The sequence below is a fragment of the Erpetoichthys calabaricus genome, chromosome 13 (assembly GCF_900747795.2).
Source record: "Erpetoichthys calabaricus chromosome 13, fErpCal1.3, whole genome shotgun sequence".
NCBI classification, from domain to species: Eukaryota; Metazoa; Chordata; class Cladistia; order Polypteriformes; family Polypteridae; genus Erpetoichthys; species Erpetoichthys calabaricus.
The window spans coordinates 141,147,003-141,167,947 of NC_041406.2; the positions used below are offsets into that span (position 1 = coordinate 141,147,003).

Below are 20,945 nucleotides of genomic sequence, written 5' to 3' on the forward strand. Positions count from 1 at the left end.
CTACAGGACGTCATGGTACCGTAACACCTGATCGTTTTCACAATCATTTCAAACCACTTTCTCAGCAGGCTGCACGATGGAGCAGAAGCGCGGCATAGCCCTTCTAATGGGGTGGGGCTGGATGTCCGGGGCGGGGTTAGATGTGGGTGACGCCATTCTCACAACTGATACTGCAGATCCTGCTCCACGTCATTTGGACTTTCTTTTTTTTTTACCATCTTTGCAATTTCCAGATTCTGTGTATTTGTGCGTCATGTGCTTCAGCTGAGATCAGATCAACCCTAAGGCACCTGCCATGGCCTCCCCATGCCAGACGTTTTCAACCCCCCACCCCCACACACACAACTGAATGCCAATGTGGCGTGGGTGGAGTGTCACTGCACTGTGACCAACTATGGAAGCTGAAAAGAAAAATACGATTCATAGAGGAAATTCCTTTATACACACAGAGTGTTATTTTATTGGTTTCTCAATACATAAACCCTGTGTCATTTTCCTGAGGGCAGTAAAATCCAAAATAATGAATTGTTTGATCATTTAGAAAAAAAAAAGAATCTCACTTTTATTGCTCATTTTCACAAATTTGTTTCCATTTTGTTCTCCTTTTGTTGTCCATCTGAATGAAACATAAAAGCATTCACAAGAAGAGGACATGGTGGCAGCAGTGGGATTTTCTCTGCTAGTCTTTCATGCTCACAGTGTTTCCTTTTTAGGGTGTGTGCTTTGCAGAGCTGGTGTGCCATTGAAATTCCTCTCGCGTGCTGCTGCTTCACTTTCTCTTCTTAGTCTCTGGATTTCTGTGTTGATGTCCAGCAATGTTTTAGCCAGCTGCCGATCCTGGGAGCGCATCTCCAGCTAGTGAAATAAGCGAAAATATGACATTAGAAACTCCACAGAATGTCAGGAGAAAGTCATGGAAAGTAGATTAAGGTGGTCTGGACACAGGACGCATTCAATAGGAAGGATGACCCCAAAAGGAAACATGGTGGTCCTCAGTGGAATGAAAAAGAGGTTCAACTGGAGAGACTTGGTGGCAGAAGACCTGACGGTGCTGGGCCTTGAGCAGGGCAGGCAGCAGTCAGGGATACATGGGGACGGGGGACCGGCTGGGAAGTGATTTCAAGTAAATGAGGAAGAAGAATGTAAAGGTGTGTACGTATGTAAGGACGGGTGCATGCATTTAGGGTTCTACACAAGCACTTGGGGAACGTCTAAGTGGCTCTGTCGGGATAAGAGAGGCCACCAAAGGCTGGGGTGAAAGTGACTGCTGACCACCTCCTCTGAATTGATTGTGCTAGCATAAAATACTATTAAGTGCAAAAACGTAACTAAAATTGACCATAACAATAAGAATTCTCTGACCATCTCAATCTGGGTGAAGCGGATGCCTATTTATAGATATGATAATGTATACAGTATATATGTATTTTTTTAATTGGCTAAAAATAATTTACAATGACAATTATTGCCAGCATTCTTAAGCTATCTTAATTCCATTCAGGGTTGATCTGAGCTGGTGATAATATGCAGTACTAATACTGAGTGCCCTGTTTTTGTCTCCATGGAATTTCTCCCTTGTGCTCAAATTAAACTGTCGCCACATTCACTGCGGTCCTGCTGTGTGACCCCTGCACGGTGCGCTGTTCACCGCTATTGACTATGAAGGCCCTCCACTCAACTGACACGTATCATTGAATTTTAAGGGTTACGATGGGCCCGCCTTCTACATTTGAAAGCAACGTGCACTGGTGTATTTGTATGGCTGAAGGGCCTTTGGACTGTGAAGAGTGTAAGGGTACAAGAAGAGCACCGGGGCCAAAAGGGAACGACCAACATGGAAAGTAAATGTGCTGAGAGAAATCGATAACATATTAGAAAGAGCGATGTGAAAGGCACTATATGAAGAATGGAGACCGTAGATAGATAGAAAAAAAGAGACAGACATAAAAAGTACAGCATGAAAGATGTCAAAGCTGCGGCATTATAAACACATAATGACTGACACTATATATACTGTATATTCATATACTCTGTACTATATATATATATATATATGCCTGACATACATAGAGAGATAGATAGACATTTTAGTGTAGTTGGCAGGATTAGATAGATAGATAGATAGATAGATAGATAGATAGATAGATAGATAGATAGATAGATAGATAGATATTAAAAGCACTATATAATAGATGGATGTGAAAGTCACTATATAATTATATATAGTTGTGAAAGGCACTATATAAAAGATTCAAGGCACAACAAGAAAGAAAGAAAGAAAGAAAGAAAGAAAGAAAGAAAGAAAGAAAGAAAGAAAGAAATGTAAAGCACTATAAAAGATAGCTAGAGAAATGTGAAAGGTGCTATGTGATACCTTTGTAGATAGGCAGATAGATAAAGAAACAGATATTGTATTACTAAATATACTTGACATATAGATTAGTAGATATGAAAATAACTATATGAAGGTAGAAAATACACTATATATACTAACCTGATAAATAGAAATAAGAAATTATGTAAAAGAGACTGATGAAGGGCACCACATGAGATAAACAGATACATATGAAAAGACAGAATACTGTATATGAGAGGCACTATGTGATTGACAGATTGGAAAGGTACTATATCATAGATATGAAAGGCACTACATAAAAAGAATATATGAAAGATACAGTAAAAGATGGGTAGAGAGATGTGCAAGGTGCTATATGATAGCGAGATACAGTAGCTAAATAAGTCATAAATGCTGCTATAGTTTCTTGATAAACTAGTTTGAAAGGCAATACACACAGACACACACCTGATACATAGAAAAAGTCACTATGCGAAAGGGGCAGATGAAAGGCACTATATGATAGATACATAGATAGATATGAAAGGCACTATATAATAGATAGATAGATAGATAGATAGATAGATAGATAGATAGATAGATAGATAGATGTAAAATGCACTATATGATAGATAGATAGATAATGAAAGCCATTATATACACTTGACAGAGAAATTACACTGTATAATAATAATAATACATGTTATTTATAGGGGCGGCACGGTGACGCAGTGGGTAGCGCTGCTGCCTCGCAGATTTGAGATCTGGGGACCTGGGTTCGCTTCCTGGGTCCTCCCTGCATGGAGTTTGCATGTTCTCCCCATGTCTGCGTGGGTTTCCTCCCACAGTCCAAAGACCTGCAGGTTAGGTGGATTGGCAATTCTAAATTGGCCCTAGTGTGTGCCTGGTGTGTCGGTGTGTTTGTGTGTGTCCTGTGGTGGGTTGGCACCCTGCCCAGGATTGTTTCCTGCCTTGTGCCCTGTGTTCGGATTCAGCGGGTTAGAAAATGGATGGATGGATGGATGTTATTTATATAGCACCTTTCCCATAAAATAAGTGTGTGTAAGGCAGATAGTTACCGTAGATACTGTAAGTAATAAACGCTACTACATATACATGCTAGATGGACAGGTTGACAGATAGATGGATGTGATAAGCACCACGTAATTGGTTAAAATATGACATTAGAAAATTGCTTTAATAATAGAAGATAGAGATATACAGAAGGCGCTATATAACAGATAGATAAGCCCTGTGCCCTGTGCTTGTTAGAAGAAAGTGGATAGATAGATAGATAGATAGATAGATAGATAGATAGATAGATAGATAGATAGATAGATAGATAGATAGATAGATAAGGCGCTGTATAAAATAAATATCTGAAAGGTGATAACTATAGACGCGTGAATAGCGCTATATCATAATTCTTTTGCATTTATATAGCGCTTTTCTCACTACTCAAAGCGCTCAGCAATTGCAGGTTACGGGCCTTCCTTGCTCAAGGACCCAACAGAGCAGAGTCCCTATTGGCATTTACGGGATTTGAACCGGCAACCTTCGGATTGCCAGTGCAGATCCCTCACTAATGAAAGCTAATGTAGCTAATGAAAGACGCTAACATGGGTTGGGAGCATGCGCTGATAGCGCTGATTGCCGCACACACCACACGCCGTACCACCTGGATTGGGACCCGAGTGCAGGGGGTGACACCTCAGCTCCACACTGAACAGAGGGGTGTTTTTACAGTGGCTGAAGTGCCAGTCCTGCCACCAACCCCCAAGTTTTCCCTGCAAGTTGGAGGACCTGCTAACATACAGATGACGCTATTTAAGAGTAACAGATGACAGGCAGTAGGTAAGCCAGGTTGATGTGAAAGGCGCTATATGATTGCTAGTTAAACTGACAGGCAGACACGACACTCAATCTTCGGTATATCGGCCACGCGAGAGGCGCACATAGCTGACACCATTCGGCGGATCTCCGTGGCTTCACATGGGCCAGTCCTTCTAAATCTCCCAGTAAGCAGGACCCCCAGCCCCAGGCCCCCTAGCTCCCCTTACCAGCTCGCTCCGTAGCCATGTTATCGCCCCCTCTATTTTCGCTCTCCTCAGCTCCTCGTTGGCTCGCAGGTCCTTGGTGACGAGGCTTGCCGGGTGGCCGCTGTCGCACGTCGCGGACACCCGCTCTGCCGACCCCCTGAACGCGTGGATGAGTTTGTTTTTGATGTTTTCTAAAACCAGGGTGGACGCGGTGTCGTCGTACGGAGTGTCGGAGTTCATCGTCTTCGCCGCCGCGCGCGCACACAGAAGTTGCGGTGATCTCCCGAGCGCCGGTCTGCCCTGCGCTGCTGCTGCACCGTCGTCTCCCTCCTTGGCCAGTCCCATTGGTCTTCTGACTTTTTTTTCAGTGTATTTTTTGCCCCCCAGCTCTCCCCACATGGATGGAGCTCCTCGGCACGTCACTCCTCTTCATGGTCCCAGCTCGTTTGGTAATTGTTACTATGGAAAAGCAAGCCCCCTGGCCCCCCTCCAACTCCCCTCCAGTTCAAACTCTTTTGAGCAGTGGTGGGAAGCTCAAGACAAAGGCTATTGTTGTCGTGAAAGTGAAAGACCCCCAGCTCTCACTTTACAATAACAGGGGTGTAAGCAATTGCCGAAAAAGGGGAGGGGGGAGGGGGATGTGGAGGGCTCTCACCCCCGTGTGAATGCGGGCGGGCAGATCTGAGAAGCTGTTTGAGGGCATCTGCAGGAGTTCAAGGAAAATGGCTGCCTGCAGTCAAACGTGACAGCACCTTCTCCAGCCATTGTTTTCATTGGACGCCTACTCCATGAAGTCCAAATAAAGGAGTTGAAGAAAAAAAAGGGGTCTTGTAGCGTTTGGGTGGCTTGGGGGCAGTGTACTGAATGGCAAGGGGTGCTTCCAAAATGGGGAACAAACATAAAGTTGTAAGGTTGGGTTCATTCAAAAATATAGCGCCTTCACAAAGTATGCAGACAAAGATGAGTTTAGAAAACGTTTACAAATCTATTAAAAGTAAAAGACTGAAATATCCCACAAGACTATGACACGTGAAGTTTGTCTCAGCTGCACTCCATTCTGTGGACCACCACTGAGATGTTTGGAGTCCACCTGGGGTCAATCCAATTAATTGGACCAGTTAGTAAAATCACATAGCTGTCTGTATAAAGTCCACAGGTGAACAAGAACCAACCATGAAGTTGAAGGAACTGCCGGCAGAGCTTAGAGACGGGATGGCTTCGAGGCGCAGATCTGGAGAAAGAAGGTTAGGAGAGCATTCTGACAGCAACCCGAGGCGAGCTCCAGATAGATAGATAGATAGATAGATAGATAGATAGATAGATAGATAGATAGATAGATAGATAGATAGATAGATAGAAAGTCACTATATGGTATGATTAGATAGATAGATAGATAGATAGATAGATAGATAGATAGATAGATAGATAGATAGATAGATAGATAGATAGATATGAAGGATACTGTATTCAGATAAATGGATACTCAGAGTGAAAGGCACTATATAACAGATAGATAGATAGATAGATAGATAGATAGATAGATAGATAGATAGATAGATAGATAGATAGATAGATAGATAGATAGATAGCTATTAATTTTAGCATAGTGGGCAGGATAGATAGATAGATAGATAGATAGAAAATTCAAATTTCAGTTTGTGCCCTGATGACATCACTTCCCTTGCCTGACTCTGAAGACGCCATGTTTGCCTGTCTGTTTGTTGTTGTTTTGGACCTAAGTCTGTACAATATTGAACCCCGACCTTCATTTATGGCAGCCTATTTCCAGTATATGGACGGCTGACCCCAAACACTTTTTCTGTGTCCTTTTGAGTTCTTTCACAACGGGAATTTGATGTCAGTTCTGATAAATAAAGGTAACTCAGTCCAGAGTTTTGGAGCAGCCACTTAAAAAGCTCAATCACCTGAAGGCGAGAATGTGGCACTAAAAAGAGAAATTGAGGAGATGATCTTCAGAAAGTGCGCAGGAGGGAGGCTACTGGAGTCTATAACTCCTGCTCATGAGGTGGTCTAAGTAAGTACGACTCCAAGGGGCCCACTTATCCACCCTTAGTTGTAGTCTGCTAGAACGCAGCTCTGTTGCAGCTCACTACCGTGAATTCATGATAACAGTGAGCAAAGAGTGAGCCGGCCACCATTGAGAGGAGTGACGCATGACAAGTGACACGCAGAAGTGACAAGGAGAACCAGTGAATAACAGCAAGGAAACAATGAGGATTAGCGTAGATGATGGTAGAGAAGTGATGTCCGTCTTCACGATATCTTTCAGATATTCTAATGTGTCGGCTGGCCCACCGGCTCTGCACGGCTCATTTGAAGGCTCTGTGCTTCTGAAATGACAGCACATGATGAAGCCAGAAGTGAAAAACTGAAGGCAACAGCATCTTTGGTGAGGAGTGAGCCTGTAAATGAAATCCTGTCAGAGCCATTTTGCTGCCAATTAGGAAACCCCCTGGTGGATGTAACAAGTGACCTTTTAGTGCCAGTCTTCCTGACTGATTGATGCGGAGTCAGAAGACTTTCAGAGGCTGGTGCTTCACACATCATAAATCCAGATTGGCACCCTCGCAATTGCAAATGAAATTCGACCAGCGATGTTATGGCACCCCTTGACCAGCGCCTCATCGGGATGTGCCCAGTGCCAGCCCTTGTTGTGGATGATTTGATATTCCTACTGTGGCGGACGGCTGGAGCCTTTGCCCGGCTGGGACACCTCCACAATGGAAGGACCAGGGGAAGGAGCATATCCAGAACATTACCTCCCCCAGAGCACTAGGTGGCAGGCCCACTGGGTTTCAGCAGTACCTCAGACTCCTGTATGGAGTTTCATGCAGCCCTGCTGGGTTCTGTGGGTGCCACCAGGGGGTGCTGCAACAGCTGCTGAGCCCTTATGGGCAGCTCTTCCCCCACAGTGCTCGTTGACGCACTTCTGGGTGCCTTTTAAAAGGAGCCAGCAAACACAACTCCGGGAGCCAGAGTCGGGTGGGAGAAGACAAAGCTTGTGAGGAGGAGTGGAGGAGAAAAGAGACAGAAAGAAGAATCTATCTATCTATCTATCTATCTATCTATCTATCTATCTATCTATCTATCTATCTATCTATCTATCTATCTATCTATCTATCTATCTATCTATCTATCTATCTATCTATCTATCTATCTATCTAATCATACCATATAGTGACTTTCTATCTATCTATCTATCTATCTATCTATCTATCTATCTATCTATCTATCTATCTATCTATCTATCTATCTATCTATCTATCTATCTATCTATCTTACACAAGCGAACAGAAAACGTATCCTTACCACGAGAAACATAGAACTCGGAATTTGCAAAAAACGATGATTTCCAGATCCCTTTTTTATTAATAAACAAGTGTCAGAAACACGGAAGGCCTAGAATTTTTAGGCTTTTTGTTTTTTTCTGGCTGTATTCTGTGCCCCATAGCCTCCATTGCAAAGCTCCAGTTAGGGCAAGATGTATATATTTTTTTTAATTACAGAAAATGCTTATCTTTAGAACACAATTTTATGTGGCAAATTGTGAAGAAATAACTTTGACTTGAAACCCGGAGCAGCATGATGGTACACTTATTAACACTATGGACTCTGTTGGAGAAATAAAACAACAGACTCAGTAATTTCGCTCATAGAAATAAGGATTTATTTGTTATTCTATGGGTAGAACTGAGACAGTCAAACAGAACATGAGGTTTGCCTAGGACGTCTGGATTTTAGTGCAGACTGTAAGAGGTTTTATACGTTTCTCTGACCAGGCCACCCATAATCACCAGTTCACATTATTCAATAAAGGTCAGTTACATGGAGCCGTGGTCACCCACAGGTGCTTGGTAGACGAATTCAAGGCTCTTATAAATGTAGTTACACTCCCAACCAGGGGTTGGCGCTGTTGCCAAATGCCTTTTCTCTTCCTCCCTCTGCAGAAAGCAGTGATTGACAGTCGCAGCACCAATGATGTTACTTCCACTTCCCGAACACCTAAACCCGCCCTTTCCTGTCCTCCAGAGTGAAAACCGGCATCTTGGAGGCAAGTAGAATGGAGACTGGTGTCTGAAAACATAATTCATTATTTTCTATTGTGTTTTTCTGTCTGCCAGTTATACGGGGTTCACTATGGTGCCCCAAACCTTTACCTCTTTCTGTGATTTATTTTTACACCGCTTTTTAAGTGAAAACAAGCAAATTATGCATTAAGCATTATTAAGCATTATTACTGGTGCAGGTTATGTGGATTGGTGGTCCTAAATCAGCCCCAGTGTGTGGTTGGGGTGTGTGTGTGTTTGTCCTGTGATGGACTGGCGCCCCGTCCAGGGTTTGTTTCTGCCTTGTGCCCTATGCTAGCTAGGATGGGCTGCAGCAGACCCCCATGTTTACCCTGTTCAGAACTAAGCAGGTTAGACAATGTCTGTCTGTTTAACAGTTGTGAACTTTTCAACACTTCCACTCCTCACAATTGGTCAGCAGGTCTGTCAATTAATCCTAAGGTGCCTGCTCATTGGTTGGCTACACCTGGCTGAAGAGAATGTTGCTAAATAAGAAAGTAGGCACTTCCTATTACGGCTCATTCAGAGGATGTCGTTCTGCTAGGCCTTTGTCATACGAGGTGTTCACTGATAGAAACGAAGAGTAAAGTGAAGATTCATTCAGATTTTCTATTAGATGCGTAATATTTTAAAATTAATTGGAATTCTGACTTTCGATTTTCCAGTAACTGCTGGTCACTTTTAGCATCAATCCTAGTTGGAGAAAGCAGCTGTAAGGGGTGCATCTGTCAAACCAACAGAATAAACGAATCACTAGGAAGAGACCCCCCCTGCCCCATTCCCTGACCAAATGGGCTGCAGTGACCAGATGATGAATGTCTCACAGGAACTGCGTTGTTGCTCACGAAAAAAAAAAAAAGTAATTAAGTGGGCCGTATTCATCATTACCCTGTTGTAATTCTTTTAAAGTTGCAGCCATAGAAACAAAACTGACTTTGCACTTTCTGGTCGTCTGGAAAAAAATGTTGGGGTTGCTAAGGGACGCTTTTCTCTATAAAGCTAATGAAGGCAGTTAAACCGAGTCGGGGGGGATTTATTGCAAAATCTGTGTTTGTTGTATAGAGCTGCTGATATCAGGTAAGCGTTTGATTTGTTTGGCTGTGATTTACTGTAATTGCTACAGTCAGGATGAGAACGGCTAACTTTAAACACTGGCCCCCCTTTTGTCTTTTATTGTTCTTGTTTGTGTGTTACTCTTTCATGTCATGCACTGCTGATGGCACCGTGTAAGATGGACAGTAAAGAATTTCACAAAGCAACGTGTCACATTGTTAACATTTGTCTTTAGAGTCACGTACCTCCCCAGCATTATAACCCAGCAACTTTTTGTCTTTCACTGTGTAGTTTATTTAATACTAGCTGTCCACCCGCGTAGTACTGAAACAGGACAAACTTTAAAAATCAATAAAAAAATAAAACAAAAATGTAATAATTTCTGCGGTGGGCTGGCAAACCAGGGTTTGTTTCCTGCCTTGCGCCCTGTGCTGGCTGGGATTGGTTCCAGCAGACCCCCGTGACCCTGTAGTTAGGATATAATGGGTTGTATAATGGATGGATGGATGGATGTAATAATTTGTATTGAGGAGACTTTCAATTGATAGCTTTCATATCCGAGGGCCTCTTGATATACAGTACTTTTGGTTTTGCTATCAGGGGCGAGAATGGAGCTGTGATCTCTTTGCCAAAAATGAAAAAAAGTTGGCAAGATATCTCTGGCCAAGCAGAGGTTTCAGACGTTGGCAACATATCTGATGGTGTTCAGCTCTGATGGGAGAGCGTCCCCCTCATGGGGAGAAGAGCATGTGGCCAATGAGCAGCTACCCTCTGAAACACACGGAGCTCTGATCCCTCTCTCAAAAATGTCAAACGTTACTCCTTAACAATCTCTAGATGATGAACCTGCTGAACAAGCAAGTATTGCTAGCTAAGCAAAGGCAAGGTGCGCTCCAACACATGGCGATAGGTGGAGCAACTCGAACGGAGGCTGGCGCATGAGTAAGGAGGGTCCTGCCCGGCTCCCCACTCCTGAGGTCCTGCCTCCTCCTCCCCTCAGCCCAGCCTGTCTCTTCGATTCGCGCAAATAAATCATTATCTCAAGCGAACTATGTTTCTTAGCACAATGAGAGAAGTTGCAAAATCAACCAGAATGTTCGAACACACGGTGGTGCAGTGGTAGCGCGGCTGCCTCGCAGTAAGGAGACCCGGGTTCGCTTCCCGGGTCCTCCCTGCGTGGAGTTTGCATGTTCTCCCCGTGTCTGCGTGGGTTTCCTCCGGGCACTCCGGTTTCCTCCCACAGTCCAAAGACATGCAGGTTCGGTCGATTGGCCCTAGTGTGTGCTTGGTGTGTGGGTGTTTGTGTGTGTGTCCTGCGGTGGGTTGGCGCCCTGCCCGGGATTGGTTCCCTGTCTTGCGCCCAGTGTTGGCTGGGATTGGTTCCAGCAGACCCCCGTGACTCTGTGTTTGGATTCAGCGGGTTGGAAAATGGATGGATGGATGGATGGATGGATGTTCGAGCAAGTGATAGAAAAAAAATGATCTAAATCCGTTAAGTAGTTCTCTCGTGAAAAGCGGACAGACAGACAGACGTTGGATTTTATATGTGTACTAGCCGTATCCCACGGCTTCGACTGCGTAGTAGTGAAACAGGACAGCGAGGAGGGCCCTACTCCTGACATCACGCGTCCTCCTCCCCTTAGCCCACAGCCTCTGTCTCGGATTCACGTGAATATATCGCTCCTGCAAGTGAACTCTGATACTTAGCACGATGAGAGAAGTCGCAAAATCAACTGGAATGTTCAAGCAAATTCTAGAAAAAAAACCCATCTAAATCCATGAAGTAGTTCTCTTGGGAAAAGTGGACAGACATACAGACGGACTGATAGACGTTGGATTTTATATATACATATACTAGCTGTCCCCTACGGATTCGCCTGCTTCAAAGTGAAACATGACAGTGAGGAGGGTCCTGCCCGGCTCCCCACTCCTGATGTCACACTTCTCCCTCCCCTCGGCTTGGAGCCTCTGTCTTGGATTAGCGTGAATATACCACTCCTGCAAGCAAACTATGATTCTTAGCACGATGAAAGAAGTCACAAAATCAACTGGAATGTTCAAGCAAATTATAGAAATAAACCAGATCTAAATCCATTAAGTAGTTCTCTCGTTCGCTAGCTAAGCGGAGGTAAGGAAAGCCCTGAGTCTGCCGCGTGAGTGAGGAGGTCACGGAGGGCCCACCCCCCTCGGCCCGCAGCATCTCTCTCGGATTTCGCACAAATAAATCAGTACCTCAAGCCAACTCTGGTATTTAGCGTAATGAGAGAAGTCACAAAATCAACTGGAATGTTCAAGCAAATTATAGAAAAAACCCGATCTAAATCCGTTAAGTAGTTCTCTCGTTGGCGGCATGGTGGCGCAGTGGGTAGCGCTGCAGCCTCGCAGTTAGGAGACCCGGGTTTGCTTTCCGGGTCCTCACTGTGTGGAGTTTGCATGTTCTCTCCGTGTCTGCGTGGGTTTCCTCCGGGTACTCCAGTTTCCTCCCACAGTCTAAAGACATGCAGGTTAGGTGCTGTGATAAAAGGTGCTATATTGCGCCCGAACCGACACAGACTCACACTGAGGCACGTGTAAAACACAACAAAGACCTTGTTTTTCTTCAGCTGGAGGACACGTCTTCCCCGTGAACCCCCCAGCCACAACACAGTCCAAATAAGCACACAACACAGTCCTTTCTTCCTGTCACCATCACTTCTCCCGTCTAGCTTCGTCCTCCACCTCCCGACTTTGGCTCCTGAGTGGTGGTTGCTGGCCCTTTTTATAACCCACCCAGAAGTGCTCCAGGTGCTTGATCACCTGCCTCTGATCGCACTTCCAGGCGGCCACCCCAGATGCCAACAAGGCTGTGGAGAACTCCATCTCCCATGAAGCCCTGCGGGAAACTGAGGCACCATTGTCAGCCAGGGCGGCTGCCACCAAGTGTCCCTGGGGATGTACTGAGACGCCCATGGTTGTTCCCCTGGAACATATGTAGAAGCCACATTTGCCACAGTGCATTGGCGATTCTAAATTGTCCCTAGTGTGCACTTGGTGTGTGGGTGTGTGTGTGTGTGTGTGTATGGGCACGTCCTGCAGTGGGCTGGCACCCTGCCCAGGGTTTGTTTCCTGCCTTGCGCCCTGTGTTGGCTGGGATTGGCTCCAGCAGACCCCCGTGACCCTGTAGTTAGGATATAGCGGGTTGAATAAGGGATGGATGGGATGGAGTTCTCTTGTTTGCTAGATAAGCGGAGGTAAAGAACACCCCGAGGCTGATGTGTGAGTGAGGAGTGCACTTCACTTGTGACATGGGGTGAAGGGGTGGGATGCTCTCCATCAGACCCCACACTCGGAATGACCTGCTGACACTTTAGTTTTCCCTCACAGGCTTCTTTCAGCTTCCACCCGTTTGATAGACAGAATAACCCTCCTCCACTCTCTCTTCATCATCCTCTCTCTTCAGTATCTGCACACCATGCGCTCTTTTGTTTCACAACTGAGGCATTCCTGGACATTGTGATCAAGTGCTATGACAATTCCTAGCTTAGTGCCCCCTCTTATGGTAAGAGCTGCATACAGCATCAGTAAACTTGACAACTGGTAAGATCTCATTATGTTGGCATCATGGCGGCTCTTTCAAAAGGCTTCAGTTCCTCCCCCATCCCTAGGAGTCGTCTTCAGAGAACTTTATGCCCAGTTATAATGTCAGATTTGGTTCCAAAATCTGCAGCCTTTTAACAGGGCTGTCTTAACTGTGAATTTCCCATTGGGATTAATAAAGTATCTATCTATCTATCTATCTATCTATCTATCTATCTATCTATCTATCTATCTATCTATCTATCTATCTATCTATCTATCTATCTATCTATCTATCTATCTATCTAACGTATGGGCACTGGCTAGGGGCCCCAGCAGCATAGGGGCCCGCGATGTTTCTGTTTTGCTGTCTAAACAGGGGGCCCAGCGCACTACTTTGCCTGGGGGCCTACGATGCTGTTAAGATGGCCCCGCCTTTTAATGCAGTTGTGGCTTATTCTGCACTCCGCTCGATTCTGCCCATGATCATGTCCTCTGTGTTGTGGTCAGTTACGTTTAAATATTTTTGTGCAAGTTCCTGTATGGTTTCTTATGATCTTATGTTTTGAAACTTGTGTTTATTTTAGACCTTCATGCATATTCACAAAGTTGTAAATTTATTTACGTTTTTTCCGCAAAGCCGTTTTGATTTTCCTTAGGCTGTGCCACTATAGATGAATTGTATCAACTGTTTCCATGGTGATTTCTTGGAATTCCCTGGATGTCATCAAAGTGCCAAAAGGTAGCTTCAGCGCCTTTCCTCGGTATCCGTGCGCGTGTGAACGTCTTTTGACTGGCTCTCCCTCCGTCAAGCGCATTCCCATAAGGTCTGCTTCTCAGACTCTATCATTTCAAGGCGTCTTGCTCGCCTCCTGTCTGCTTTTATACTTCCCGTCTTTGATGACGACTCTTAGCCTGCCTGTCACAAATCGATTTGCTCTACCTGGCAGTGACATGTGCTTCCTTACCTTTACTTCTCCTCGTATGTCTCACACTTGCAGTTCCTCTTTCGATCGCATCACTAAAGCAACAGAGTGTAATCGTAGCCCCCAATTCCTATGAGGTCAGTCATGTGAAATACCCTCTACGTCAGTCATGAAATGCCCAAAGCCAAACTGACCAATCACACCAAAGCCAAGCTGACCAATCTGATTGCTCACTGCGACTGGACACACACACACACACAGACAGGGCCGGATTTTCCTATAGGCTAACTAGGCTTCAGCCTAGGGCCTCAAGATCAAGAGGGGCCTACATTCAAATTGTTAGCAAAATTAAAATTACACTATTCTAAAAACAGTGAACACTAAAACACCGAACTGAAAATAAGGAGAAATTCTACGCATATGACTAATAAACAAACATAAAAATGTATTGGTTAAGATCAACGCGTATTACGTATTTTATTATCTCTCATGTAATTTACAAACTTAAAAATGGAAGGTGAAAGGACCTCATAAGTGGAATAGCCTAGGGCCTCTTTTCATATAAATCCGGCCCTGCACACAGAGCTTAGTGTTTTATTACATAGCAGATAAGTCTCTATTTGACTTAAATTATTACCATGTATACAAGAATATGCCACAATGTGAAAAAGAAAATAAAGTATAATTAGCCAAAAAAAAGGAAAAACATAATTACAGAAAAGCAGCATTATAGGAGAACGTGCACAAGAACACTACAGTAGGCTTTCTGGACCGCCTGTATTGCCTTGAAAGTCTCCATATATGTTTTATGAAAACTGCATCACGTAACAATATTAAAGGCATGTATATATAGTTTAAAAAAAATCATACAAAAGTTAAAAAAGTTAAAATGTAATTGTATGTAAGGAATAGCAAGCAGGTCCTCCAACCTATAGGGAGAACTTGGGGGTTGGTGGCAGGATTGGCACTCCAGCCACTGTAAAAAAAAGTCACACTGCTCCAGTGTGGTGCTGAGGTGTCACCCGCTGCACTTGGGTTCCAATCGAGGTGGTTTGTTGTGTGGTTGGTGTGGCAACGTGCTGTCAGTGCATGGCACCCAACCTCTCTCTCTCTCCATAACAAACTAACTGGAACTTAATAAGCAACCACCAGCAAAAAATTGACTGCTGCTGGTAATGTGTTACAAGACCACTAGGTGTCTCCCTAAAGCTGAAATTCACTGATCTGAACCTGCATGGCACGGACTTTGGCAGATTACACTTTGCACAGGGGGTAGTGCTAGGCTGGCGCATCGAGACACCTTACAATCAAAAACAAGTGCATTCATATTTTTTTTCAAATATTAAAAAATGTCATCTGGTGCTCAGAATAAGACAATGTATCTAATTAGGTGGTGGCTGCCATTCTATGGTGAAGTAAAGGAATCTCTCCGTGATGTGCGCAGTGCCTAGGCATCTTCTTCAACACTGGCATCAATAATCATGACCGGGATGGCTAGCAATGAGCACTAATAAACAAATAAGGCTGATGCATCAAAAGTGCTTAGTGCTGTTTATTTGAGCATAAAACAAGGCAGCGTCCAGCACATGAATAATTAAAGTGCAGTACAGTTGAAAGTTCTTCAGGCATAACAGCCAGTGCATTTGTGGAGATAGAAACCATCAAGAAAGAAATTCTTTAAATAAGTTAAAATCCAGTCTTTCATTCATAGTGCCAAACCATCCACTCTGGAAACTTGAACAGGAAGCCACAGTGAAGTTCACCGTAGTTCTGTGGCCCAGGGCCCTACTGCCATAACGCCACTCCAAGACAAAGACTACAGAAACTTCTCTCTCACTGCCTCCACAGCTCCACTGCCACAATGCCTCGCATCCCCTTCTTTACTCTCTGCCACCTCTGTCAATACCCGCAGAGAAAAACTCGGGTTCTAGCAGCAACATCTTATCCCGTCTGCTCTCAAAAGACTCAAAATCAGAATCCACTCCTCTGCTGCTCCGGGAACCTGTTTCCAAGCCTTGGTTCTTCTCCAACAAGCACTGCTAATTTTAACACTGAGGTTTATGATTATTACTTAGATTTCAACCTGTCTTAGTTAGTTGGAATATATTTTTGTAATAAAATGTATTGCATTGTCTATTCCAACAGATGGTGCATCACAAACATTTTTAGTGATAAAATGCATTGTGTTTGTCATTCCAACAGATGGTGCATCATAAACATTAACACTGTCTTTACAAATCCTGTACCAAATGGTATATAACAGAGACCTATGCATTGCATGGTACACATTAAACGTTAATGCTGAGGTCCACATTAATTACTTAGAATTCAGCCTGTCCTAGACAGGCAGCACAGCTAGTTGGAATATATTTTCTAATGCATGTAGTAATAAAATGCATTGCATTTGTTATTCCAACAGATGGCACATCACAAACATTTTTAGTGTTAAAATGCATTGTGTTTGTCATTCCAACAGATGGCACATCACAAACATTATCATTGTTTTTTTGTGAATCCCATACCAAATGGCATATAACAGAGACATATCCATTGCCTGGTGCCCTGCAAACATTAACATTGAGGTCTACATTGATTACTGAGATTTCAACCCATCTTAGACGGGCAGCACAGCTAGCTGGAATGTATTTTGTAATGCATGTAGTAATAAAATGCATTGCATTTGTCATTACAACATATTGTGTATCAGAAACAATAATATTGCTTTATGAATCTCATACCAAATGGCATATAACAGAGTCATATACATTGCATGGTGCCTGCAAACATTAATGATGAGGTACAGTATATATCGATTATTTAGATTTCAACCCATTTTAAGTGGGCAGCACAGCTAGTTGGAATATATTTTGTAATGCAAGTAGCAAATATTTGTGATGTGCCATCTTTTGCAATGACTAATGCAAAGCATGTGTGTCTGTTATATGCCATTTGGTAGGGGATTTGTAAAAGCAGTGTTAGTTTGTTGGAATGACAAAAACATAGCAACTGGACAAACACAGATACACAGATACATCCATTTATTCAGGTGTTTTAATAAAATTTTACTCTCAGCCCTGTAAGACACAGAGAGCAGGTGATGGTGGTTTTGATGTGCTCAGTCAATGGAAGGACTCTTGCAGCAGAGCACCAAATCAACTGGGGTTGTGACAAAAGATGACAGAAGGACCACCAGCCAGTAAGAAGTTTCAGTAGCCCATAACTCCATCTGGTCCGAAGGGGCAAAAGTGGACCAAGTGTGTTGAAGTCTAAAGAGGGAATTACATTGAAAATTAAGGATGTGAACTTGATCATCAGACTTTATTTTCATAGTCAGACAGATGCATTTTTGAACACCGCGCCATTTGTGTCTCTTTCAGCTACGTGTTTTTATAAGTCATTATACAAAACGGCGTTTTCACGCCCGCTTAGTCCAGATCAGCCTTGCTTAATTCAGGTGACACAGTAACCACAGGGCTGAATGCGGTAAGGCTACTTATAAATTACCTATAATATCGTCATAAATAAAAGGTGTCAATTTGCTTGGCTTTTCTCTACATTCATAATGGCTAACACGGTACAACACCCTAGTACTGTACTATAATATCGTCACCAATTCTTGAACCAGCGCGCCTTCCTTTCTTCCTTCCGAAGAGTGTCAAGGCGAGGTGAGCGAGCGCGAGCCCCTCCCTTTTGTTTGGGTGTTTCGCCCATCAATCACCTGACAAGCCCCGCCCCATGAGGGCTCGGATTTTGACTGTAAACATCCTGTGGATTTTTGAAAGTGCCGTTGGGCGGGAGGAAGAGCAGTGCGCGAGTGGAGGGAGGAGGAGGAGGAGGAGGGCTTAAAAAAAAAAAAAAAAAAAAAAGCTGGCGCCATCTTGTTTGTTTTAGTGGATCAGAGCGAAGGAGGAGGGGTAGGAAAGCTGGATTGAGGAAAAAAGACCGCCAGAAACATCGGTCCAATTTACAAATAACAGGTAAGCCATGATTTTAATCACGCTGGGCTCGTTTGGATCTTTTCGTTATTATTGTTACTGCTAAGCAGCATTCCGTAGCGCTGTTATCCGTGCATAGACTTGAGCTATCAAGTTGTACGTCTCTTTTCCCTCCTCAGGCGCACGGTGGTTTGTGACATGTTGAGCGGTGTACGTGAGCTCATGGCGTTTGTGGCTTGCAGTTTAATTGACTGGGGAATTGCGTTTATTTATGTATTTTTTGACGTGCTATTGCGGGCTTTTTCTTAGCCCAAATTATTTAGCCGTTACGCGCCCTTCTTCTCATAGGCCTCGCCGGCGGGCCTCCCTTTGCATGTTCGCTTTACTTTGGGCAGGAATTCGCATTGAATTGCTTTTCCCTCGAGTGAGTGGAGAACAGGATTGAATGTACAAGACATCACCTTAGCGAAACAGCTTCTGTAACAAGTGGAGAAACAGGCCCAAAATGACCAACTGGAAAACACAGTAGATGTTTTCATCAAGTAGTGATGCTGGCGTCAGTCGCCTTTGCCGGCGTGTAGGATAGGAAAATCCCAGGCGTTGGCCTGTTGAAGCATTCGGCTAAGCTGCCGGCTTGGAGACCAGGGCGTGGAGTTACTTGCAGTCGGATTGCCTGTTTTAATTATCTGTCGAAATAGACGTAGAGTAAAAACCGAAAGATGGGCTCAGGAGGCCACCATAAGTGAATAGAATGCTCATGGGACAGAACTTCTGTTTGAACCAAAGGTAGTCTCGGTGTCGCTCCCCTCTGGTGTTCACACGTTTGCTGTGTGTGTTTGTGTCACAAGTGGCGGATTGAGTTGCAGGGCGGAGGCGCTTTGGCGGCTGAATTGAAATTTCTTTTGAGTCGACAGTTCATCTCTCCGCTCCGCAGAAGACTCGGTTGTCATTTTACTCTTCGAGACCACCGTTTTCTTACGATCGCTTTATGTTTTGTCGGTGTTCTTGTCCAATAATGAAATATGTTCAAATCTGGGTTTAATGAAAGTTGTTGGGCATAAACCGACGAGAGCGGAGGGATCTTGGACCCGCATGTCTGGCAGAAAACCCGATCACTACCTTCCATGTCGCTTATTCTCCACATTCTCGAAATTTAAGATAGAACATGAAAAAGACTTGGCTGTCTGTTTTACTCTCCGTGTCTTTTCGATCTTACTAGTTTACGGATCAGGGGTCATTTAGTTCATCAACTAAATCGTGATTTAATTTGTATCCGCACTCCATCACACATTTGATAATTTTTGGGAGATAATTAAATCCTTTCTCTTGCCTGTTGATTCTTGGGCTTCCATGTCTTAACTGACTTTACTGCTTGCTGTGCGTTCTACAGGTGCACATTAAAAACCCATTCATAGGGTTAAACCATGTCAGGGTTATTTGTCACATCCTGTTTTAGGTTTACAACATTAAAAAAAATAAATATTACTATCACACAGCCACAGCACAAGTGAACATACTTAGAGTTGCCAGTCTGCATGTGTGAATCTTAATCAGTCATGTTGTTTAAGTGGATTTTGAATGTCTTATTGGGGCAGTTTGTCTGTTCCATTGGCTAACCACATAAGCTTTGTGAAGTGAGTGGTCACCATTTATTTGTAAAATTACTTGCTTTTTATTAAGGTTTCCCTCGCATGCTGAACATGTATTTCATGCTTATATGAAATTATGAAAAACCTCTGGTGTTCACACATTTGCTCTGTGTGTGTGTCGCAGGTGGCATATTGAGTTTCAGGGTGGAAGCTCTTAAGCAGCTGAATTGAAATTTCTTTTGATTTGGTGCTTCACCTCAAGTCTCATAAGACTCGGTTGTCATTTTGCTGGTGTGGTTCAGGGTCACAGTGTTTGTAAGATCTCACATGTTTTGATGGTTTTCTTGGCTGGTGTTGAAATATCCCTTTAATGGAAATTGTTGGGTTCAAAATGATTAAAGTGAAGATATTCTGGACAATGATTTCTGACTGAAAACTCGATCAGTCTGTTTGATGATGGGATTTCTCACCATTTTGAAAATTTTTAGCAAATACGAAAAGGCTTCGCTTTGTGATTTACTGATCTCTTCTTTTAGTCTAAACCAGTGTTTCCCAACCTCAGTCCTGGGGACCCACTGTGCCTGCAGGTTTTTGTTCCAACCAGATTAGTGACAACGCCTGGTAACGCTGATCTCATTTAATTAGCTGGTATTTTTTCTCTTATTCTACATTCAGAAAAGCACAAGAGCATGATTTTTATATTTATAAGACATTTAGAAATACTTCTGCTTTTGCTATAGATTTAAATGCTGTTGATTTCATTATATTTTGCCCTTTCTCTGTGCAGTTTTCCCCCTGCGTTTGTATCTTATTAATGACAATTAAAAACGAGCAGAGCAGACAGAAAGTCAAACATGGAATCATGAAAAGCTGCAATTACTTTAGCATCAGACCCACTAATTAGTAAATAATGGATTAATTAAACAATTAGAGCACCTAGAAAAGTAGAATAAAATCAAGATGAAAATATTGTTAAAAAGAAAAAAATACATTATTCCCATATAACTGCTTGGTACATTTTAATATATATATATATATAATTTTTTTCTACCAAACTTGGTTTTCTAATTTCTATATTGTTCACAAAGCACAGAACATGAGAAATAACACATCACTTAATTAGCCCAGGAGTCCAATTAGAAACAGAAGCTGTTTGGAACAAAAACCTGTAGTCGGAGGGGGTCCCCAAGACCAAGGTTGGGAAACACTGGTCTAAACAGTTTACAGGCCAGAGGTAATTTTGGTTGAATTAAAGGACATCTACGATTGTGTCGTGGTTTAATCTATATGCTCAAACATTCCATCACAGTTTTAAATATTTTTTGACAAATACATTCTTTTGGCTGTTGATACTTGGGGTTTTCATCTCTTACTAGTTTTACTGATTCATCTTCATTCTATTTTATGTAATGCCTTAGCTTGTTT

At 43.3% G+C, this 20,945-nt stretch overlaps 2 protein-coding genes across 3 annotated transcripts in view; one reads left to right on the forward strand and one right to left on the reverse strand.

The window, feature by feature from the left end:
• Positions 1-634: 634 nt before the first annotated feature.
• si:ch211-153f2.3 (alanine and arginine-rich domain-containing protein) lies at positions 635-4,828 on the reverse strand. Its single transcript, XM_051936002.1, has 2 exons — positions 4,396-4,828; positions 635-855 (listed from the first exon to the last, which is right to left on the reverse strand). Exons 1-2 carry the CDS (start codon positions 4,771-4,773, stop codon positions 694-696), a joined length of 540 nt encoding a protein of 179 aa, XP_051791962.1. The 5' UTR covers positions 4,774-4,828; the 3' UTR covers positions 635-693.
• A 13,010-nt stretch (positions 4,829-17,838) lies between these two features.
• The window catches only part of rad21b (RAD21 cohesin complex component b), a 36,718-nt gene continuing 33,611 nt past the window's right edge, over positions 17,839-20,945 (forward strand). For both annotated transcript variants that reach the window (XM_028817545.2, XM_051935981.1), the window contains exon 1: positions 17,839-17,973. The gene's annotated coding sequence lies outside the window, so the exon portion shown is untranslated. The remainder of the gene's footprint in view (positions 17,974-20,945) is intronic.

Bases quoted from the DNA above. Each gene is read 5' to 3' on its own strand.
- si:ch211-153f2.3 (XM_051936002.1), bottom strand. From the start codon at position 4,773: ATGTGGGGAGAGCTGGGGGGCAAAAAATACACTGAAAAAAAAGTCAGA. The intron at 856-4,395 runs GTAAGGGGAGCT...TTATTTCACTAG, and splicing joins CATGGCTACGGAGCGAGCTG to CTGGAGATGCGCTCCCAGGA.